This window comes from Heterodontus francisci, chromosome 14, assembly GCF_036365525.1.
Source record: "Heterodontus francisci isolate sHetFra1 chromosome 14, sHetFra1.hap1, whole genome shotgun sequence".
In the NCBI taxonomy this organism is placed as follows: domain Eukaryota; kingdom Metazoa; phylum Chordata; class Chondrichthyes; order Heterodontiformes; family Heterodontidae; genus Heterodontus; species Heterodontus francisci.
Window position 1 is genome coordinate 66,776,411 of NC_090384.1, and position 21,695 is coordinate 66,798,105.

Here is a 21,695-nt window from a genome sequence, read left to right on the forward strand (position 1 = left end):
AGATGGAGGTGTTGTCAAGTACATGTCCATTGGGAGGGAAAGTAATCCTAGGCCAGCCTCACACAGCTTTAATGGTTGTCAGAAAGGAACATTCATAAAGGTCTGAAAGCAGATCGGGGTGCTGGGGCAGTGGGGAGGGCGGGGGGGGGGGGGGGGGGGGTGGGGGGGGGGTGGGGAGAGAACTATGCAAGTTAATAAGAGGTTGAAAAGGACTGGTAGAGAGACGGATGTACAATTCATGACCATTCCTTTTCCTCACCACATACACATATTCTTGGTAATTCTCTCTTCAGCATCCCCCAACAGTAGAAATGATTTTTGTGGAACTAGCATGAATGCTGAAGCCTCATTACCCTTCCTAGGGATGACTATTCTTTGAGTAGATTACACATGTTTACAGGAGCTACAAGGCTGTGTATCCATTACAATAATTCATCAGCTATCATTAGAAGCTACAACTTGTGCCCCAGCACACTTGGCACATGAAAAAGCTTTAAAATATTTTATTATTTTTCAGTGAAAAATAAACTGAGCCCAAAATGTGTTTGGCTGTGGAAGTGGTAGGGTAACAGATGTGATATGCATTTATCTATTTATATTTATATTATAGCTGCAACTGGGAGCAGAATTTACTAAACAAACTGGCTTTTAAGTTTATAAATTTGGAAATAGAGAGTTTTGTGCATTTTACAATTTTTGTTGGGTTTTGATTCTCCTGACATATCACAAACATATTTATAACCAGCTTGCAAACTGCACAGGTCAAAAATAGTTAAAGTGTTGTCCAGGTTGCTGTAGATCATTTTCGTTTTGCAAAAACATTGCACACATGTGGTAACCACATGCTTGACTGGTTTCACTGTAGCTATTCACTCATAACATTTTAACTGCATATACCATATAATTTTAGCTTTTCAGTCTTTGGATTTACATACTTGTTGTGACTTTAATATACAGCAACATCAAACAAGCTTCCTATTCTGTAAACACATACATTGAATTACAACAAAATGTGAATTTGTACATTAGCAATCACTTAGCTTAACAGTGAAGTATTGGGCTGCTTTGGTCAAACCTCAATGTATACTGATGTGTTTAAACAGGATACGGTTATAATCAGTAAACACACAGGCTTAATACAGGATGTGTGATAAAGATGGTACAAGAAGAATTCTAACAGCTAAAATAATACAAGTGCAAAATGAAATTAACAAAACTCTATGCCAGATGTAATTTAGCTCCCCAGTATTATGCAGCTTCCCTCTTCTGGCAAGGGAATTATGATATAATTTATTGAGACCTCAACAGGGTAAAATATTTCCCTGTGGATTATACCTTCAAAGATATAAAAACTCAAACGATTTCATCAGTCATATCTGTTCACCACAAAGAAATAAGTCTTGGCTCTTCCATGTTTGTTGGATGAGCCTGTCCCTCTGCCAGGAGGTATCCCAGACCTGTTTGTTTTTTGGATTCTAATCAGAGAGGAATAGGTGTAGAAGGAAAACATTACTCGGGGTTGCTGACCTAGATCTAATGAAACAATCATTTGTCTTGGGAATGTGAGTCAGCACCTCTACAACCTGACCCCAAAATTGCAAGCCAGAGCATTCTCACACTAATGGAGATTCGTGCTCATGGGACCACTGTACTGCAAAAATGTACTAGAGATTCAAACTTCACATACATCAATACAAAAGCAAAATACTGCAGATACCAGAAATCTGAAAAACAGGAAATACTGGAAATACTCAGCAGGTCATGCAGCATTTGTGGAGAGAGAAACCGAGTTAACGTTTCATCGACCTGAAACATTAACTCTGCTTCTCTCTCCATTGACCTGCTGAGTATTTCCAGCATTTTCAGTTTTTTCCATGGCGTTATGGCCATGTGGTGTGATGTGGGTGGTTCTCACTGTTTAACTGCCCACCTGACTGTAACAAGTGTATTTGTATTAGAGTTTAGCCCCTTGGTGTTTTATTTTTCAAATAACCAGACAGCGACAGGTTTTCTTGTAGGTTTTAAAAACAGAAAGTCAATTGTTCATTGATCAATATGCCTGTCCCGAAATTGGCACAACTGCATCCACTCACGCATTTGCTCACACACAGACAATAGAAAACAGATAGAGAAGGGAAAGAGGAAGGTGGTTTTTAGTGGGGGACAAAGGTTATGATAAACCTGTTGAATTCTCTTGAGACTCAAGTTCTAGATGGTTGCAGGCCTGAAATGATTGTATATTTCTCTCTTGATGAAGGTTCTGTTGAAGATGGTGGGTCACTTCCAGCTCTCTCTGCTGTATAATGTAGATGTCAGATTTTTTCAGCAGGGCATGTGCTTTCTGGCTTGCTGGAATACCAGCTGTTACAAGTAGCTTTACCTTCTGGGTCAACCTTTCTCTCTCTCTCTCTCTCTCACTGGCTGCCTTTTTTTAAGGTAAAACTGTGTCACTTCTCACCTCCTGTAAGGAAATATTCTGGTTTCTTCCCCATGGTGATTGAAAATGGGCCAAGATGCGGCTACTTCACACCTCCTTTGTTTTAGAAGATGACATTCAATTCTGGAATATTCTTAGGAAAGGTGTAAGATGGGTTTCATTAACACCTCTTGGCTTTTAAAATTTGTCCTTTGTCTTTGTCAGACTGTTTGAATACAAAAGGCCTTTCTCAGGGGCCATTTTGGACCATTGCTCACTTTTTAAAATAAAGATTCTTTTTTTAAAAGACAAAGTCCGTTTTTTCATATCGGTTCAGAGTTAGTCTGTGAATGTTCTGTCATTGCACTTCCAATGTGTGTGACAACAGACATCAGACTCTGTTAACTGTTTTAAGGAAACACAGACACAGTGGCGCACCGCAGCCTCACAGCTCCAGTGACCCGGGTTCAGTTCTGGATACTGCCTGTGCGGAGTTTGCAATTTCTCCCTGTGACCGCAGGGTTTCCGCCTGGTTTCCTCCCACAACCAAAGACTTGCAGGTTGATAGGTAAATTGGCCATTGTAAATTGCCCCTAGTGTAGGGAGGTGGTAGGAGAATGGTGGAGATGTGGTAGGGAATATGGGATTAATGTAGGATTAGTATAATGGGCGGTTGTTGGTCAGCACAGTCTCGGTGGGCCGAAGGGCCTGTTTCAGTGCTGTATCGCTAAATAAATAAAATAGATAAATTTGAAATATATGTTCAGAATCTGATTTTAGCTTCTTTCCCGCTACCGCTCCCCCCCTCCTCCCAACAACTTTCAAAACCCTTCACAAAACAAAGCTTTTTAGTCTTTTGTTGATCGACTTTATCTGTATTCCCAAAGGACCTGAACTCCTGGGGGATGGAGATGAAGGGAAACAGCTGTGCCGCTTTGGAGAAATGGCATTGTATTTGCTAAAGGTACATGATGGGAGTGAAATTGGACATGGGTGGAGTTAAACAGGTGGAATTGCATTTGCCGACCTGATGTTCAATTCTACTGATGTCAATGGGACTGAATTGATTTTCTGTCAATGGGACTGAATTGATTGAAAATTCAGACTGCCAATGCAATACCACCTGTTTTACATCCCTGCCCAAGTTCAATTTTATCCTCAGTGGCTTTTACCACCCTGAGTGTGCATTTTGGATTTTAAAAATGCATTTAAAAAACCTCAATAATAATGATGTCAATTTTAAATCTGGGCGTGTTCGTGGTGGGTAGGCTGGGTAGGACATGGCCATAGAGAGTTTGGCATGAGGTGCATGGCATTTTCAGCCCCAGAACTCATTGGAATTGTTCTGAATGGTCTCCTGCCTGAAGCTGCCACGCGTTACCTCTAGGCCAGCAGGTGGGAGTGGATGGAGTGGGAATATATACAGGTGCCAGACACCACTGGAGACAAGGGGAATGGTTCCCAGCATTAATCTTATGTTGTGTGGAGTTGGGGGGTTGGTGGGAGCGTGGTATGGTTTCCAAGCAGATGCTGGTTCTGAGAGAGACAGAGTAAAGGCTAGGTCTGGAAAACCTAAGGATTCTTTAAATGGACTGCAGAAGCATTCCTGTTCCTCATAGCGGAGAAGGAATCCTTACATTCATTGTAAAAAAAACTTACACTGGCCTCTTCTGGCCAGCCTGCTGCCTCCCACCAGGTTCCTGTTCAGGCCTCCCATTTTTCTAGTTAAAATTGCATTGATAACGTCATTGTCTGTGACTTTTGAGTGTTAAGTAGGCTTACGCCAACTGGAAAGGGCTGGTGTCCCAAACAATAATTTGCTGAGTTAAAATGGCATTGGGTGGGAACATGTCTAGAAGGTGGCATGAGCCACCTGATCCGCATTTTAAATATGCGCCTGCATCATTCATGCCGGGAGGGCTGAGTTAAAATCTTATTTACAGAAGCAGCACAAATGCAACAGGTACTAAAGGCAGCAGAAAAATATTACATTGCTATATTTAGCTCATAGAAAGGGGAAGTCATGTGTCTGTTGTGGTTCAGTTTGTAGCACTCTTGCCTCTGCATCAGATGTTTCTATGTTCAGGTCCCGCTCCAGAGACTTCAGCACAAAAATTAGGCTGATAGTCCAGTGCAGCACTGAGGGAGTGTTGCACATTCACAGGTGCCATCTTTTGGATTAGATGTTAACCAAAGACCTTGTCTGCTCTCTTAAGTGGATGTAAGATAACCTATGGCATTATTTCAAAGAACAGCAGCGGTGTTATCCTCAGCGGCCTGGCCAATATTTATCCCTCTATTAACATCACTAAAAAACTTATTTGGTCATTATCCCATTATTATCTGTGGGATTTTGCTTGGCATAAATTGGCAGCCACATTTCCCACATTACAACAGTGACTACACTGCAGATAGGAGTGTGGAATTCGAGACACAAACAGATCAGCTATGATCTTATTGAATGGCGGAGTAGGCTCGAGGGGCCGAATGGCCTACTTCTGCTCCTAATTTGTATGTTCGTACTTCAAAAGTATTTCATTGGCTGTAAAGTGCTTTGGGATGTCCTGAGCTCATGAAAAGGTGCAATATAAATACTAGTCTTTGTTTTGGATTTGCTCGAAAAGAAAATTTGAAAAGGGACAGCCACATTCTTGCCATTTCCTCTACTGATATGTTCAATGAATTCAATAGTACATATATAATGAATGGAGACTTTTCAAATCTCATTTCTGATAAGACTCTCCTAGCCTTTTTAATGAATTGCAGAACCTAAAGAAACATACTGTGGATGCATTTTGACAGCAATTCAGTTTTTTGCCCTGTTCATTGATAATGCTGGATGACTTTTCTCACAACTGTTTTCAACTGTCTGTTACTGTAAATATTGTAGATGTCACTTTGTTTATGTGATGCTAGCACAATAAGTTCAGAAATAGATTCGAGACATCAATAAAAATATAATTTCATTTGATGCTTTCTCCCATACTGTAGATGGTATGAGAACTACATTCTAATTTCCTTAATAGCATTTCCTTCCATGACTAGAATTTTGATTATAAGAATATAACATAAGAAAGGAGCAGGAGTAGGCCATATGGCCCCTTGAGCCTGCTCCATCATCAAGTAAGATTATGGCTGATCTTTGACCTCTACTCCACTTTACTGCCCAATCCCCATATCCCTTGATTCCCCTTCAATCCAAAAACCTTTCGATCTCAGTCTTGAACATACTCAATAACTGAGCATCCAGCCATCTGTGGGTAGAAAATTCCAACAATTCATAAGCCTGTGAGTGAGGAAATGTCTCCTCATCTCAATCCTAAACGGCTGACTCCTTATCCTGAGACTATGTCCCCTAATTTTAGACTCTCCAGTCAGCGAAAACAGCCTCTCGACATCTACCCTGTCTGTGCTTTCAGATGAAGCCGCAGAGAGGCAGCATGTAGATGAGAAATAGGAGGAGACCAAGGGTAGATCTTTGGGGGACACCACAAGTAACGGTGCGGGAGCAGGAAGAGAAGACACTGCAAAAGTGATACTCCGGATATGATTAGACAGATAAGAACAAAACCAGCCGAGAGCAGCCCCATCAAGCTTGATGACAGTGGAGAAGTGTTGGAGGAATATGGTGTGGTCAACTGTGTCAAAGGCTGCAGAAAGTTCAAGAAGGACAAGGAGGGATATTTTACGTTTGACAAAGTCACATGTCATTTGTGACTTTGATAAGAGCTGTTCTGGTATTGTGGCAGGGATGGAAACCTGACTGGAGGGCTTCAAGCGTGAGTCCTGAGAAAGATGGGTATGGATTTTGGAGGCAACAACAGATTCAAAAGCTTCGGAGAGGAAAGAGAGGTTGGAGATGGGGCGGTAATTTGCAAGGACGGGGGTGGGTGTCAAGGGTTGGTTTTTTGAGGAGGGGGTGATGACGGCAGATTTAAAGGACAGAGGGGCAACACCTGAAAAGAGAGAACTGTTAACAATATTGGCTGATGTGGGGACTAGTAAGGGAAGTTGGGTGGTCAGCAGTTTATTGGGAATAGGGTCAAGGGAGCAGGAGGTGGGTCGCATGGACAAGATGAGCTCAGAGAGGGCATCAGGGGAGCTAGGAGAGAAACTAGAGAAAGATGCGGGTTCAGGGCTAGGAAGGGGGGATCTTTAGAGGAAGAGCCTCGTGCACTAGTGGAAGGGAGGGATGCAGTAGAGGCAGCTAACCGGATGATCTCAAGCTCAGTGGCAAAGAAGTCCATGAGCTCCTTGCACTTGTTGTTGGAGGTGAGGGTGGAGGAGACAGAGCAGAAGGGTTTCAGAAGGCTGTTTGGAGTACAGAAAGGAAGCCAGGATTATCTTTGCATTCCAGGATGATCCTGGAAAAGTGAGCAGTTTAGCAAATGAGAGCAGGACTAGATAGTGCTTTATCTGGTCCAGCCAGACCTGGAGGTGAATGGCCAAACAGTTATCTGCCATATCCTTTCAAGTCTGTGCCCCTTGGACTTAAAAGAAGCAGAGATGAGGGTCGTACCAAGGGAATGGCCAAGGTGAGAGAGAATAGTCGTTTTATTGGAGACTGGGGCATCAAAGGTGGATGTTAGGGTACAGTTGAGCAAATCTGTAGCTGCAGAAATGGCGAACAGAGGATCAAAGACTAGACAGTTGGGATTTTTAAAGTGCAGTTGTAAGTGAATTGGGGGATAGTTTTTTTCCAGGAGCAGATACAAAAGGAGGAAGGGTTGGGACGTGGTAGGGGGATGTGGGTGGAGAATGATACAAGGAAGTGACAAGAGATGGCCTTATCTGTGATTGATACGATGGGTCTAGCAAGGCCACGTAAGATGGCAAGGTCAAAAGGATGGCTGTGAAGATGGGTTGGGGAGTTTACAGGGAGGGGGAGATTTAGGGAGGGCAGTGAACTCAGAGGAGAGAGAGTATGATGAGATGGAGGTTGAAATGACCAAGGATGAGAAGTCAGTGCAGAGGCTGAGGGAGAAAAGCAGTGAAGATATCTAGGTGAGGACATTTTTATCATACTTGGCAGGGTGGTAGAGAATGAGAATTTTGAATGCGGGGTGGAACAGGGTGAGATGCTCAAAGGAGTAGAAAGTGCCAGAGGAGTAGGGAATCAGGCAAAGGTGCGATCTGGCGGTAAGCGCCACACCATTGTGATGGTCTTAACAGGGCATGTGGTGGAAGGTATAGCCAGGTGGGAAGGCTTCATTTAGGGCAAAAGTGTCATCACCCCTCAGCCAGGTTTCCCTTAAGGCCATGATGTCAATGTAATCATCCACAATAGGTTCCTGATGGCAAGGTCCTTGTCCACAAGTGAAAGGACATTTTGGAGGCAATTGTGGAGAGGGGCATTGATAGCTGATCTGCTGGCAGAGTCCACAGTGGGAACGAAGAGCTGGGCGGGAAGGAGATTGGCAAGATTGGCCCCAGCGGGAACACGGGGCAGGAGGGTCGATGAGAGAGTAGGATGTGGCAATTGGTGTTGCTGCTTGTAATGAGCCAACACCAAGTGCCTTGACGAGCCCCTTGGAGAATACGAAGAGAGGCGCAGAGGGAAGCTGTATGTTTATCTGAGAGAGAGCAGGAAGGTTCAGGAATATGAAATTGCTAGGGCAGGAAACCTGAGAGGGGAATAGTGAAAAGAGGCATGACAATGGAAAAGAGGAGTCTAGAAGGGGCAAAGAGAAAAGTGTAAAAAAAAGCAAAAGTGAAAATAGAATGATGAGCTCATGTCTGGAGCAGCAGCCAAAATGTATAGGGAAATGGACTGTGGGAAAGTTCAAGTTACATAAGCCTGGTTACCTAAAAATTAGAATACTCTTGTTTGTGAAACCAGCCTCTCTACATTGCAGCAGAGTTTTGTGAGCAGAAGGGATGGAGCACAAATAAAAATGGCTGCCACCTGTCTTATTATGGTGTTAGCACTGACCTTAACACTGTTCTCCCCTTACCATATTAAAGTTCTACAGGTACATCGAAGAATAAGAAACTCAAAACTTACACAAGCTATTGTAGCATGACCTAAGTGTGCAAACATGGGAAAATTTTAATAGAAGCAGCAGGAACATCATGAAAATTAATTGCCTTTAAGATCAGAGTATTAAGCAGTACTGTGAAAATTCTGAGGAACAACCGACATGGGAAATAATAGGACTCAGTGGGGAGTTTCAATTTAAAAAAACCTTAATTTGGACTGCTGCATTTTCCAATAATCTTAAGGATTCAAACTGTATCCATGCTTAATATCTGTGCCAAGGTTAGTCAGCTGAAATTTCAATGCAATTTAAGCTTTGCAGTATTAGGGGTAACAATGATAATTTATCATTCCAGATGTAAGAAGTTGGGGCCTTTGTCTGTCAAAGTTTAGCCTTCCAGTACCCTATCTCTCTCATTATAGTAACCAGCTGCGTTCTGAACGTTCCATAGAACCATAGAAGCTTACAGCACAGAAGGAACTATTTGGCTCATTGTATCTGTGTCAGCTATGTTAGAGCATCCCAAAACTAATTCCATTTCCCTGCTCTATCCCTATAACCCTGTATATTCCTCTGTTTTCCCTGAATGATGAAATGGCCGCTACCTCAAATACTCCCTGAGAACAAAAAAACGAATCCCATTGCTCTGCTCCCTCCTGTAACCTTGTACATTTCTCTGCTTTCACTTAATGAATGCAATGGCTGCTACCTCAAATACTCCCTGTGGAAAAACCATCCATGCTCCAACTCTGTGTAAAGATATTTCTGCTAATCTCTCACTTCATTGTTGGCAATTATTTTAAGTTGATGACCCCTTATTATTGACTCAACTCGAAGAATTAGACTTTACCTATTTGCTCTTAAATCCCTTCACAATTTTCTAAATCGCTATTAAATCTTCGCTTAGTCTTCTCTGTTCTTGCAGAAATAGTCCTCCTATTTCAAGTCTTCCCTTACAATTATAGTTTTCTATCTCTAACATCATCCCAATGAACCTACACTATGATCTCTGTGTTTAATTTAATTTTTATAGTGAATCAACCAAAACTTCACACAGCATTCTAACTGTGGTTGACCAGTCTAACACCTGGTTGACTGCTAACATCACCAACTGCAACCTGGTAACTGATGCAAGTGGTGAAGTCCCAGGTTTCAACCTCCCACGGAAAATCTGGACAACTCTCAACCGCTTGAGGACGGGCCAGGGAAGATGTGGCCACTTCCTCCACAAGTGGAATATGAGGACCAGCTCAAATTGTGACTGTGGCCATCCAAGTCACACCATCGCCTGCATAATGAACTCTTGCCCTGAGCAAGTAACAAGCAAGGTAGATAAAGGGGAACCTGTAGATGTGGTGTACTTGGATTTCCAAAAGGCATTTGATAAGGTGCCACATCAAAGGTGACCAGACAAAATAAGTGCTCATGGTATAAGGGATAACATATCAGCATGCATAGAGGATTGGTTAGCTAATAGGAAGCAGAGAGTAGGGACAAATGAAGCATTTTTGGGTTGGCAAACTGTAACTAGTGGAGTGCCAAGGAGATCATTGCTGGGGCAATGATCAACTATTAACAATCTATATCAATGACTTGGATGAAGAGACTGAACGTATGGTTGCTAATTTTGATGATGACACAAAGATAGGTAGCAGAGTAAGTTGTGCAGAAGTCTGCAAAGGGATATAGATAGGTTAAGTGAGTGGGCAAAAAATTGGCAGATGGACTGTAATGTGTGAACATGTGAGCTTGTCCACTTTGGCAGGAAGAATAGAAAAGCAGTGTATTATTTAAATGGAGAGAGATTGCAGAACTCTGTGGTACAGAGGGATCTGGGTGTCCTAGTACATGATCCATAAAAAGTTCATATGTAGGTACAGCATGTGATTAGGAAGGCAAATGAAAGGTTGTCATTTATTGCAAGGGGAATGGAATATCAAAGTAGGGAAGTTTTGCTACAGTTGCACAGGGCATTGGTGAGACCACATCTGGAGTACTGCATACAGTTTTGGTCTCCTTACTGAAGAAAGGATATAATTGCACTAGCTGTTCAGAGAAGGATCACTCAACTGATTATGGGGATGAAGGGGTCATCTTATGAGGAAAGGTTAGACAGGTTGGGCATGTATCCATTGGAGTTTAGAAGAATGAGAGGTGATCTTGCTGAAACGTATAAGATCCTGAAGAGAAGGTGAATTCTCAAAGGATATTTCCCCTTATGGGAGAGACTAGAACTAGGGGACACAGTTTAAAAATTAGGGGTCTCCTATCTAAGACAGAGATGAGGAGAATTTTTTTCTCTCAGAGGGTTGTTAGTTTGTGGAACTCTCTTCCCCAGAGAGCAGTGGAGAGACAGAGTCATTGAATGTTTTTAAGGCTGCGTTAGATAAATTCTTGATTGACAATGGAGTTAAAGATTATAGCAGGTAGACAGGAATGTAGGAGTAGGCCATTCAGCCCATCGAGCCTGCTCTGCCATTCAATATGATCATGGCTGATCATCCACTTCAATGCCTTTTTCCCACACTATCCTCATATCCCCTTATGTCATTTGTATTTAGAAATCTGTCAATCCCTGCTTTAAATATACTCAATGACTGAGCTTCCATAGCCCTCTGGGGTAGCGAATTCCAAAGATTCACAACCCTCTGAGTAAAGAAATTTCTCCTCATCTCTGTCCTAAGTCGCTTCCGCCTTATTTTGAAATTGTGTCCCCTGGTTCTAAACTCCCCAACCAGGGGAAACACCTTACCTGCATCTACCCTGTCGATTCCTTTAAGTATTTTGTAGGTTTCAATGAGATCACCTCTCATTCTTTGAAACTCTAGAGAATACAGGCCCAGTTTCCCCAATCTCTCTTCATAGGACAGTCCCACCATCCTGGGAACAAGTCCGGTCAACCTTCGTTGCAATCCCTCTATGGCAATAATATCCTTCCTCAGGTAAGAGAACAAAACTGCACACAGTACTCCAAGTGCATTCTAACCAAGTTTCTATACAATTGAAGCAAAACTTCACTACTCCAGTACTCAAATCCCCTTGTGATAAAGACTAACATATCATTAGCCTTCCTAATTGCTTGCTACACCTACATGTTAGCTTTCAGTGACTTATTGACAAGGACACCCACGTTTCCAGGATGGCAATTAGATCATACCCATTTACCTCTATTTGTGCCTTTAAATCATCTACCTTGTTGTGAATGCTGCGTACATTCAGGTAGAGTGCCCTTAACCTTGTCTTCTTGACATTATTCTGCATTCTAAGCCTAGTTGATGCTTGCCTTTGTTTTGCCTGCCTTCTAATGTCACTTGCTGCTTTTCTACCTCCAGTTACCAGCTTTACTTCCTTCCAATTTGAGCTACCCCTCAGGTTCCCATACTCCTGACAAGCTAGTTTAAACCCTCCCCAACAGCACTAGCACATCTCCCTGCGAGGATATTAGTTCCAGTTCTGTTAAGGTGTAGCCCGTCCATCCTGTACAGGTCGCACCTGTTCCAGAACTGGCAGCTACTGTAGGCTGAAAAAAGGTAGAAGAAAGAAAGGAGCCCCTGCCTCACGCACCAAACTCCCACTTTACACACTGTGCACTCAAATTTATTTTCTTCTGAAGTTATAGCTCCCCTCCTTAGTGAATTCCCTCAATTACCAAACTTCCTTCTTAACAATCTGTGCCCTCCAGCAGCACTCAGTGCAGAGAAGCAGCACTGAGAGTCCCCTGAATTTATACACTGAAAACAATGCTGTGTCAGCTCTGCTAGAGATCTGCTGCAGCTCAGAAACCAGTTTAAGCTAGCTACCTAATTAACAGATACTCTCCGAGTGTTCGTATACCCCTGTTTTAAAACTGCAAGAAACCTAACTTACCTTTTGACTGAAACAAGAATTTCAATTAATTCCTCGATGTAAACAAAACAAAAACTAATCTTGAGAGATTAACCCTTAAAATTCACTCACTTACCTAACTCCCTTCGTCACACTCAGTGCAGCAAATTAGAGTTGAGAACATAAGAAATAGGAGCAGGAGTAGGCCATTCAGCCCCTCAAGCCTGCCCCACCATTCAATAAGATCATGGCTGAATTGAGGCCACAATCAGATCAGCTATGATCTTATCAAATGGCGAGCAGGCTCGAAAGGCCGAATAGCCTACTCCTGCTCCTAATTCATATGTTCATATGTATGTATGTAGAGATCCATTCCCGGTGGCATCACAACTATTCACACTGCATCAGCTGAAGCTGTTGAATGGATTGTTAACCTCAATATCGAACTATAACTGCTTCCCCAGCCATACGAATATATATCTATATAGCCTGAAAATGAAGGTGGATCCAATTTGATCCCGGGGTACACCACTTCTAACCCTTCTCTAATCCAAGCTAAACAGATATACTAGAACTCTTTGGGCTGGTTTTATTGCACAGATGTGCTGGGAGCAGGGGCTGGGGGCCGATAGTGCACCGGGAACCCAGAAATATGTGCAGTGTGTCTGTCAATGGCTTTTAAAGGCGGCCACTTCAATAACATCTGATTTCTGAGTTTCCCGTCCAAATAGAATCAGTGGGTGTAATGACGACCCACATGACACGATCTCAACTCCATTATCTAAAGGGACACTCCGAACATTCAATTTGAAGCAGTTGGAGTTATTGTGGAGAGAGCAAGAAGTGTTGGAATGAAGGTGAGATGGGCAAAAGCTGTGTCCTGCTTCACTGAAGTCTCCTTGGCTATGCTGCTAGGACCTGGAGGGAACTATTATTTATCAGTAATGTGAGGAAGTAGCCTACTGTTCAGACTAAGGAGTGTTTGTAAGTTGCCGAGGAGCTCCTGGATCCAATGCAGGAAATGCTTCAATGAGTCAAGCAAGGCTGGAAAGGTGAGAACGATGGCACATGGCCTAAACAAGATGCATATGTCACCCAAACTTCCTCACTCTACCTTCTCAAGCTTACTCCAGCACATCACTCCTCACACAAACTTATCTTGCAGCTGCACCTAGTCCTTTCTGTCTATTCATTTTCACACATCCCCATTTATCCAGCCACCACTGACACTCACCTTCATCGTTTCCGATGTCATTCCCGTCGTCCTTCATCGTCACCCTTAACAAATGTTGTCTATCCATGAGGTATACACATGCCATTACTCTCACTCAGAGGTCTCTTCCTTCCCTCCTTGCAGGAGAAGAGAGCACAGAACAGCAGGGAGAGGCAGAGAACCAGAGCTGGCCTTCCGCAGATCTCTCAATTAACAGCCACAGAGGAGGGGGCACTGGAGATCAGTGGAGTCTTGGCATGCCTGTCCATTGGAGATGGAGGACTGCCAACTACCTGGTGACAAAATTAAATATCAGATGTCCAGATGACATACAACACTCAGTCATGTTGACTTCATGTCAACAACGAGTGAAATAGGATCAAGTGCACAATGATAACTTCAAACATTCTTACCTTGGTTGTACTCATTCATTTCTTTTCTCTCCCACCAGACTTTCACGAATACATCAGGAAGTGGTCAAGGTGGCGCATGACTCCTCAAAGGGCTCACTCCCTCTGAGTGTGCACCATTACAGGACTTATGTAGACTGTGCACCAGCTCAGCTGCTTGCACTTTTGTGACAGTAGTAAAGGGATAGTTGGATTTCCACATGGTGATACACACTTCACAAGTGAGCAACAGCAGATGGTGGAGTCAGGAATAGCAGTGGAGACTTGGATTCAATGGCGGCTGAATGCAGATGCTATATCCTGGGGGCTGACGATGAAGAGGATACTTACTGAACAGCAGCAGAGAATTTGCAATGTCAAGTGTTCCAGCCGTATTGTGCATGATTGCAGAGAGATTGGAGGAGTTGACCTCACGTTTGAGTGACATGCTGTCGCAAGCCACTGCGATGATGTCTTCTTCCATGGATAGAGTGGCCAACTGCATGGAGCATCAAATGCAGCAATCGAATGAGTGCATGCAGGCACAACTATGGCTTGCACACTCTGGATGCCACCTCAAATAGGATGAATGAAACTCGACATGGCCTTTCAGTACTCCACTGATCTGCAGCAAAGTATTCTTCAGCACATTGTTTGCAGGGAAGTACAGCTGGGCCATAAGAGGAATGATGGTGAAAGGGTCAGGGAAGTGCAGGCTCTGCTCAAAACGCTTGCACTTCTAACCTACTGTTTCCCCCTCAGTCAGAACCCAACCCATCGGTGTCCCGATGGCTGAGTCTGGCCCTGCAAAGGTTCAGGTGGGGCAGTCTGTGGCAGGGCCCTCATGGGCTCCAAAAAGCCAGAGGATGTTGGCCAAAAGCAACTCAACAGGTAGAGCAGGGTCAGAGCAGTCAAAAGGCTGCACCACATAGAAGTGCTAGGAAATGGAAGGGTAAAGAATTGTAGTTGCACATGGTGGTCGGGATCTTGTGGAGGTGGTAGGGCTCCCGGCATCGAGCTGAAAGGACTGGGGCACCCCCACCTTGCCTTCTCATGCCCCCCCCCCACCTCCGGTGTGATTCTCCATTCTTCTGCAGGCAAAGTTTCCAGCGCCTGGATCACTGGGATTTAAAGACGGGGATCCTGCCTCCAAGAGCTGCCTGTCAATCAGAAGGCCAGCAACTCAGCAGTATCAGCAATGCCACCAGGAGCGGTGGCCACTGCCAGTACTGCAGAGGTCCTTGGACCCAGGCCCAGCACTAGAATCCCACATCTCAGGTAAGTGAAGTGGGGTTGCCGGGGCCAGTCTGGAAGGCTGGGTGAGGAGAGTGGGTGTGAAGTCCAGGGGGCGGGGTGTCCATGGTGGTGGAGGCCACAGATTGCCCACGGAGGAGGGCCCCCCCAAGTCTGCTGGAAGGGCGCCTTGCATTGCTGGGAGCCCTCCACCCGCTGCTGGTTAGATCCCAGCGGCAGCGGAAAGAGGCCCTTAAGTGGCTGTTAATAGGCCACTGAAGGGCCTCAATTGGCCTCTGGGCAGGAAGGCTGTCATTGGCCTATCCCATTCTTGGCAAAATTGCTTGGCGATGGGCCCTCCGTCTCCCCCTGCCACCCATCACGATTCTATGGGCCCTCCCACCTGAGCCTGCCTCGGTGGGCCTGTAAAATCCAACCCATGTGTTAGACATTTTTATATTGTTAAGTTTCTATTCTGTATTTGAAGCACAATATTATTCCTTTGCATCATTTTTCTGTCTTGTCCATTCTTGGTTGTTGGCTGGCAAATCGCCTTTTTGATGATGAATGAGAAAACATGAATTGACACCGAGCAATGGCGGGCTGTGAAAGGAATGCTTGATTGTTTGCAGCACTGCTTTGTGTTACTGGCATCTGGGGCAGGGGATGGGGCAAAAGTGGGTTTTGCATGTGGTTGTTAGATGGATGCACTGGTGGAACTTAAATGAACCTTGCAATAATCAGGGCATTCCGGGCAGCCATGTGCTGGTGGTGTGTTACCCGCATCACCTTCCACCTACTTGTCTTCCTCCTCCCTGCAGAATCCTCCATTGTGGCTTTGTGCTTTGGTCCTCCTGCAAGTCCAAACCAGGGCAAAGTTGTGCACAGCGCAGCACACCACGACCATTCTGGAGCCCCTGTCTGCTGCACATTCAAGGACGCCTCCAGAATAGTCAAGGCACCTGAAGTGCATCTTCAGCATGCTGATTTCTTGTTCAATAACACATTTGATGGTCACATAGCATTCATTATTGTGCTCATTCCTCAGGTTTCTGAGAGCTGTCATCACCCATATTGTAAATGGATATCCACTACCTCTGAGCAATCAGCTGGATAACTCTGCTTCCAGCACGAAGATGTCTGGGAGAGTGGACTGCTGCAGGATGAAAGCATCATGACAGCTGCCTGGGAATCTTGCGCACATCTGCATAAAGATCTTTTTGTGATTGTACACCAGCTGCACATTGATGGAGTGGAAGCCCTGGTGGTTGAATACTCCTGGGTGATCTATGGGATGCCATAATTACTACATGTGCGCAGTCGATGACACCCTGCATCTGTGGAAAACCAGCCAAAGATGCATATCTGAGTGCCTGCTCATTCTGACTGGCATCAACGCAAGCAAAGTTGACATAATTGATGGTCCTGGCAAATAAGCGATCAGCCATCTTTCTTAAGCGTTTGTGTGCCACTGATTGCAAGATCCAGAAAATGTTTCTGGCAGAGCTCTAGAAGGATCCAGAGGCAAAGAAGTTGGGGGTGTTGTTGACTTTGACAGTCGGTCTTAAAAATGGCCACTAGGTCCAACTAGCAACAGGTCTTGTTTCAGCAGGCTGCAAATGTCTACCATCACCTGACACAACACCCTGAGCCTCCTGATATACTGGTGTTCAGACATGCCGAGGTCGCTTATACTGTGCCTGTAAATCCTGTGTGTCGGGTATGGGCTCCTGTGGGTTGCATCTCTCTGCTTCTCTCTTCTCTCCTATGGAGCTACAGGTCTGTGGCAACAGGCTGTTGCTGCTGGTCATCTTGGTTCTCACCTGAGATCCAATCTAAGGCAACATAACTGGCATCAATACTGATCTGATAGATCAAAGCTCCAAAATGCAGATCAGACCTTCAAAGTATAGATGATACCTACAAAGTGTTGAATAAACCTACAAAGTGTGTAAAGTAACATCTCAGCACAAGTACTGTGAACAAACATTTTCCCACAAGCAGGTGAGAGAGCAGCTGAGAGTAGTGAGTACTTACTGCATATTCCCGACATGGCTTCAGCCCCCTCACTTTGCTTTTACTGGCGAGTTCCAGGAAGCCCCAGAAACACATGGACCCAAAGTTAAAGTTGAAAACCTATATCTATATTGCTCTAATTGTAATAAACATATGTTAAATGGCAAGTGCAAAAGTTGGCGGGTTGGAGCCAGCTTCTTGACGTGCAGTTAATTTCAACAGTTTTAATCACCCACCAACTTCCAACTCATGCATTGCAGCACATTAAAATCCAGTCTTTTGTTTTCTGTTTGACAATCCCAACTTTCTTTCTATACTGCTACATGTGGTTTTATACCATCTGTATCAATTTCATTAATGAATCATCTTATTGAATGCCTTCTGAAAATCTATAGACATTTACAGTATTCCCATTTTCTATCCAATCAATTACTTGTTTAAAAAACTCTATTCAATTTGTCAAACACAAAAAAAATGCCTTGAACAAATCCATACTAGCATTGTAAGCCTAAATATTACATTAAAGTTCAGTATAACCTTTCTATTTATCTACAGAACTCTGCCAAGATACTGGCACACATACAATGGGCTGAATGGCCATTTGTGCTATATCATTTGGTACTTTTTGATGCATTTTTTGTATTCTATCTAAATTTTGAAGATTTTTAATTGCGGACCTGCAAACCTATTTGCTAAATTTTCTGCCCGTTATTTTGGACCAGATCCCTTCTCATCTCTCTGAACTTCTTCCAGTCCATGATCCTTAACTTTGGCTGTTCATTATCTTTTTATATTCCTATGTTGAATTTAACGATGTAGTGGGTGGCATTTCCCAATAGATTTTATCTCTACTACCCTGCCAGGTAGATTATTTCAAACATTTATCAATGTTTGAATGAAGAAGTTCCTCCTGACACTGATCTATTTTAAATTTACTTTCCACTAATTTAAATTTAGATTTGTTTCTTCTAGCATTAATTCCTACACAAAGCATCTTCCTTTAATTTTGAGGAGAGACTGAACTGAGCTGTGAAATTATCCTATGCTACTGCCCAATGTTTCTTCAGAATCACTGAACATGAGCTGTACTTTTGTGAGATGGGACTAATCGTGATAGCTTTTCCTTCCTCTTGGAGAAGGAGACAGACAGAGCTTTGTGCCATAATAAAAACAAGAAATGCTGGAAATACTCAGCAGGTCTGGCAGCATCTGTGGAGAGAGAAGCAGAGTTAACGTTTCGGGTCAGTGACCCTTCTTCGGAACTGCATTTGCCAGTTCCGAAGAAGGGTCACTGACCCGAAACGTTAACTCTGCTTCTCTCTCCACAGATGCTGCCAGACCTGCTGAGTATTTCCAGTCTTGTTTTTATTTCAGATTTCCAGCATCTGCAGTATTTTGCTTTTATTTTAGAGCTTTGTGCCATTCCTACATTGCTCCCTCTAGTGGTTATGAACAGATGCACAGAGATATTTATTATTCTAGTAAATATCTTAAATTTTGAACATTTTCTTGTACTCATAAGAACTCTGCATTTGATTATTTTCCAATGACATAAATATTGTAATACCAAGTCAAGGGAATTAACCCTTTCTTCTGAAAGAACCAAAGAATTTATTGAACAACAGATTTTTGCAGCCAGGATTTGGTGTTCTTAATTTCTGGCATTCAGCTCTTTTAATTTCATTGAAATTAATTTCTTTATAGAAATTCAATATATGGCAGCAATCATCTTACTTTTGTGCAGTTTCATGATGGTGTACGCCATAGCAGCAAGGACTCTTTCCCCCTCCAGAATGTAGATATCCCATAACCGCAGTGTGAGTGTAAATGGTGTCTGTTTAACAATTAAAAAAAAAATCAACATTTCCAGGAATATAACTTTCCTTTAAAAAAAAATACTGGAGTTCAGTTGAGACATAGAATCACTCAGCCAGAAACCTCTGGCATGCTATTCATTTGGATATCTCCATTAAACCGACCAGGAGGAGAGAGAATAACACCTCTATGCATCAAACAGGTGTGCATTGGTAAAAAGAGCAGTGTATATTTTGTGCAGTTTGGTACATTGCCCTAACTAAACTTAAATCTCAATCCTCAAACTTGAATTGGTTTGTTGTGATCTTTCATGACCTATTCAAATACAGTATAGCAAATATGCAAAATGAGCTTCTACAAAGTTTTCCATTCGTGGAATGAAAGATTTGTTGGAGTGCACGGTTCACAAAGAGCGGTTTACGGAGATGATACATTGCTATGCATATTTTGATAAGCAATAATATGAGGATGTAACAGTATATAAAATTCTGGAGATATGAAAGTCAATAAATTATACCAAATGAAACTACAGTGTGCATGGACTCCTATTAATTATCCATAAGCAATGTAAAGTTATGAGGAGCACACAAAGTGTCTGCAAAGAGATATAGATAGGTTAAGTGAGTGGGAACATTTGGCAGATGGAGTATAATGTAGGAAAATGTGAGGTTGTCCACTTTGGTAGGAAGAATAGAAAAACAGATTATTTACATGAAGAGAGACTGCAGAATGCTATGGTAGACAGGGATCTAGGTGTCCTTGTACATGAATCACACAAAATTAGCATGCAGGTACAGCAAGTAATTAGGAAAGCAAATGGAATGTTGGCCTTTATTGCAAGGGGGATGGAGTATAAAAGTAGGGAAGTCTTGTTACAACTGTAAGGGCATTGGTAAGACCGTACCTAGAGTACTGCGTACAGTTTTGGTCTCCTTACTTAAGGAGGGATATACTTGCATTGGAAGCAGTTCAGAGAAGGTTCACTAGGCTAATTCCTGGGATGAAGGGGTTGTCTTATGCGGAAAGGTAGAGCAGGTTGGGCCTATACTCATTGGAGTTCAGAAGAATTAGAGGTGATCTCATTAGTAGCATATAAAATTCTGAGGGGGCTTGACAGGGTAGATGCTGAGAGGATGTTTCCACTCATGGGGGAATCTAGAACTAGGGGGCACTGTTTCAAAATAAGGGGTCTCCCTTTTAAGACAGAGATAAGGAGGAATTTCTTCTCTTAGAGGGTCATTAATCTTTGGAATTCTCTACCCCAGAGAGCAGTGAGATTGGGTCATTGAATATATTCAAGGCTGAATTAGACAGACTTTTCATCTACAAGGGAGTCAAGGGTTATGGCCACAATCAGATCAGCCATGATCTTATTGAATGGCGCAGCAGGCTCAAGGGGCAGAATGGCCTATTCCTGCTCCTATATCTTATGTTCTTATGTAAATGACACACAGCATCAGTAACTAGATTTCTGACATGATCTTAAACATAGAAAGTTTTAGATACCAATAACATTTCCTGTCATCCCCCAGAGAGGTGGTTCCATTTATAAATGTCTTTCCTAGATTGGATAGAAAGGCTCTAAAGTGATTTGGAAACAGTGGCTCAAAAAAAACGATGTTAGCGACTTGTGACCACATTGAAAACCCATGTTCAGCTTTGTTATAAATCATTCTCTGACAGCTCATGTAAAAAGTCTGTCACAGTGACTCGAGGGATAAAATTCACCTTCAGTGAGGGTGCAACATGGACAGTAGTGGATCAGCAGCCTGTTATACCTGATTTTCCTTTTATTTGAAGTTAATAGAAAGGCAAATCGGGCAGGGTGCATAATGAGTTGCTAATCCGCTACTGTTCATTTTATGCCCCGCTGATGGTGAATTTTACCCCCTTTCTGTCTCTGGATCATTTCAGTGGAAGGTGTTGCGCATTAGATTAGATTAGATTAGATTAGATTAGAGATACAGCACTGAAACAGGCCCTTCGGCCCACCGAGTCTGTGCCGAACATCCACCACCCATTTATACTAATCCTACACTAATCCCATATTCCTACCAAACATCTCCACCTATCCCTATATTTCCCTACCACCTACCTATACTAGTGACAATTTATAATGGCCAATTTACCTATCAACCTGCAAGTCTTTTTTTTGGCTTGTGGGAGGAAACCGGAGCACCCGGAGAAAACCCACGCAGACACAGGGAGAACTTGCAAACTCCACACAGGCAGTACCCGGAATCGAACCCGGGTCCCTGGAGCTATGAGGCTGCGGTGCTAACCACTGCGCCACTGTGCCGCCCATTAGTCTTTCATCCATCCCATGTTATATAGCACATCTCTTCTGGTCATCAGGGGAATAGCCCAGCAATAGTGGGTCACCTACTGCTACTGCTCTCTTGCTCATGGTGAAGCAGCAACAGCAGACCAATTGCAAGTCCAACCAAAGAATGCGGAGGGCTGGAAAAGTGATATTTTTTCCAGGTCTCCAAATGCTCCTTTTGGTTAAATGTAAAGTGTACAAGAGCAGACCTGTGGAAAAACTACATCCATTTGTTCCTCTCCTTCAGCTTTGTCTCTACTTGATCACTCCCATGCAGCATAATTTTGATTAGGAACTCAGCAGTGTGTGCCATATAAAATATGCAACCTGCTCCTCTATGGTACCAGGCATTGGTGCTCCAATACACAGTGGCACTATGCTGCTCCTTGATCAAAAAATTAATGGTTTGAATCAGCTGCTTATGTTTTGCACTAATTTGGGCAGATCTCCCTCATAGAATAGTGTAGGAGCAATACTTTAAAGTAAG

The 21,695-nt window shown here is 43.2% G+C and overlaps 1 protein-coding gene across 2 annotated transcripts in view; it reads right to left on the reverse strand.

Moving 5' to 3' along the window:
* The window catches only part of LOC137377094 (ecotropic viral integration site 5 protein homolog), a 279,264-nt gene that overhangs the window by 43,512 nt on the left and 214,057 nt on the right, over positions 1-21,695 (reverse strand). For both annotated transcript variants that reach the window (XM_068046389.1, XM_068046391.1), the window contains one exon: positions 18,805-18,904. In XM_068046389.1, coding sequence (XP_067902490.1) covers positions 18,805-18,904 — 100 coding nt within the window. The remainder of the gene's footprint in view (positions 1-18,804; positions 18,905-21,695) is intronic.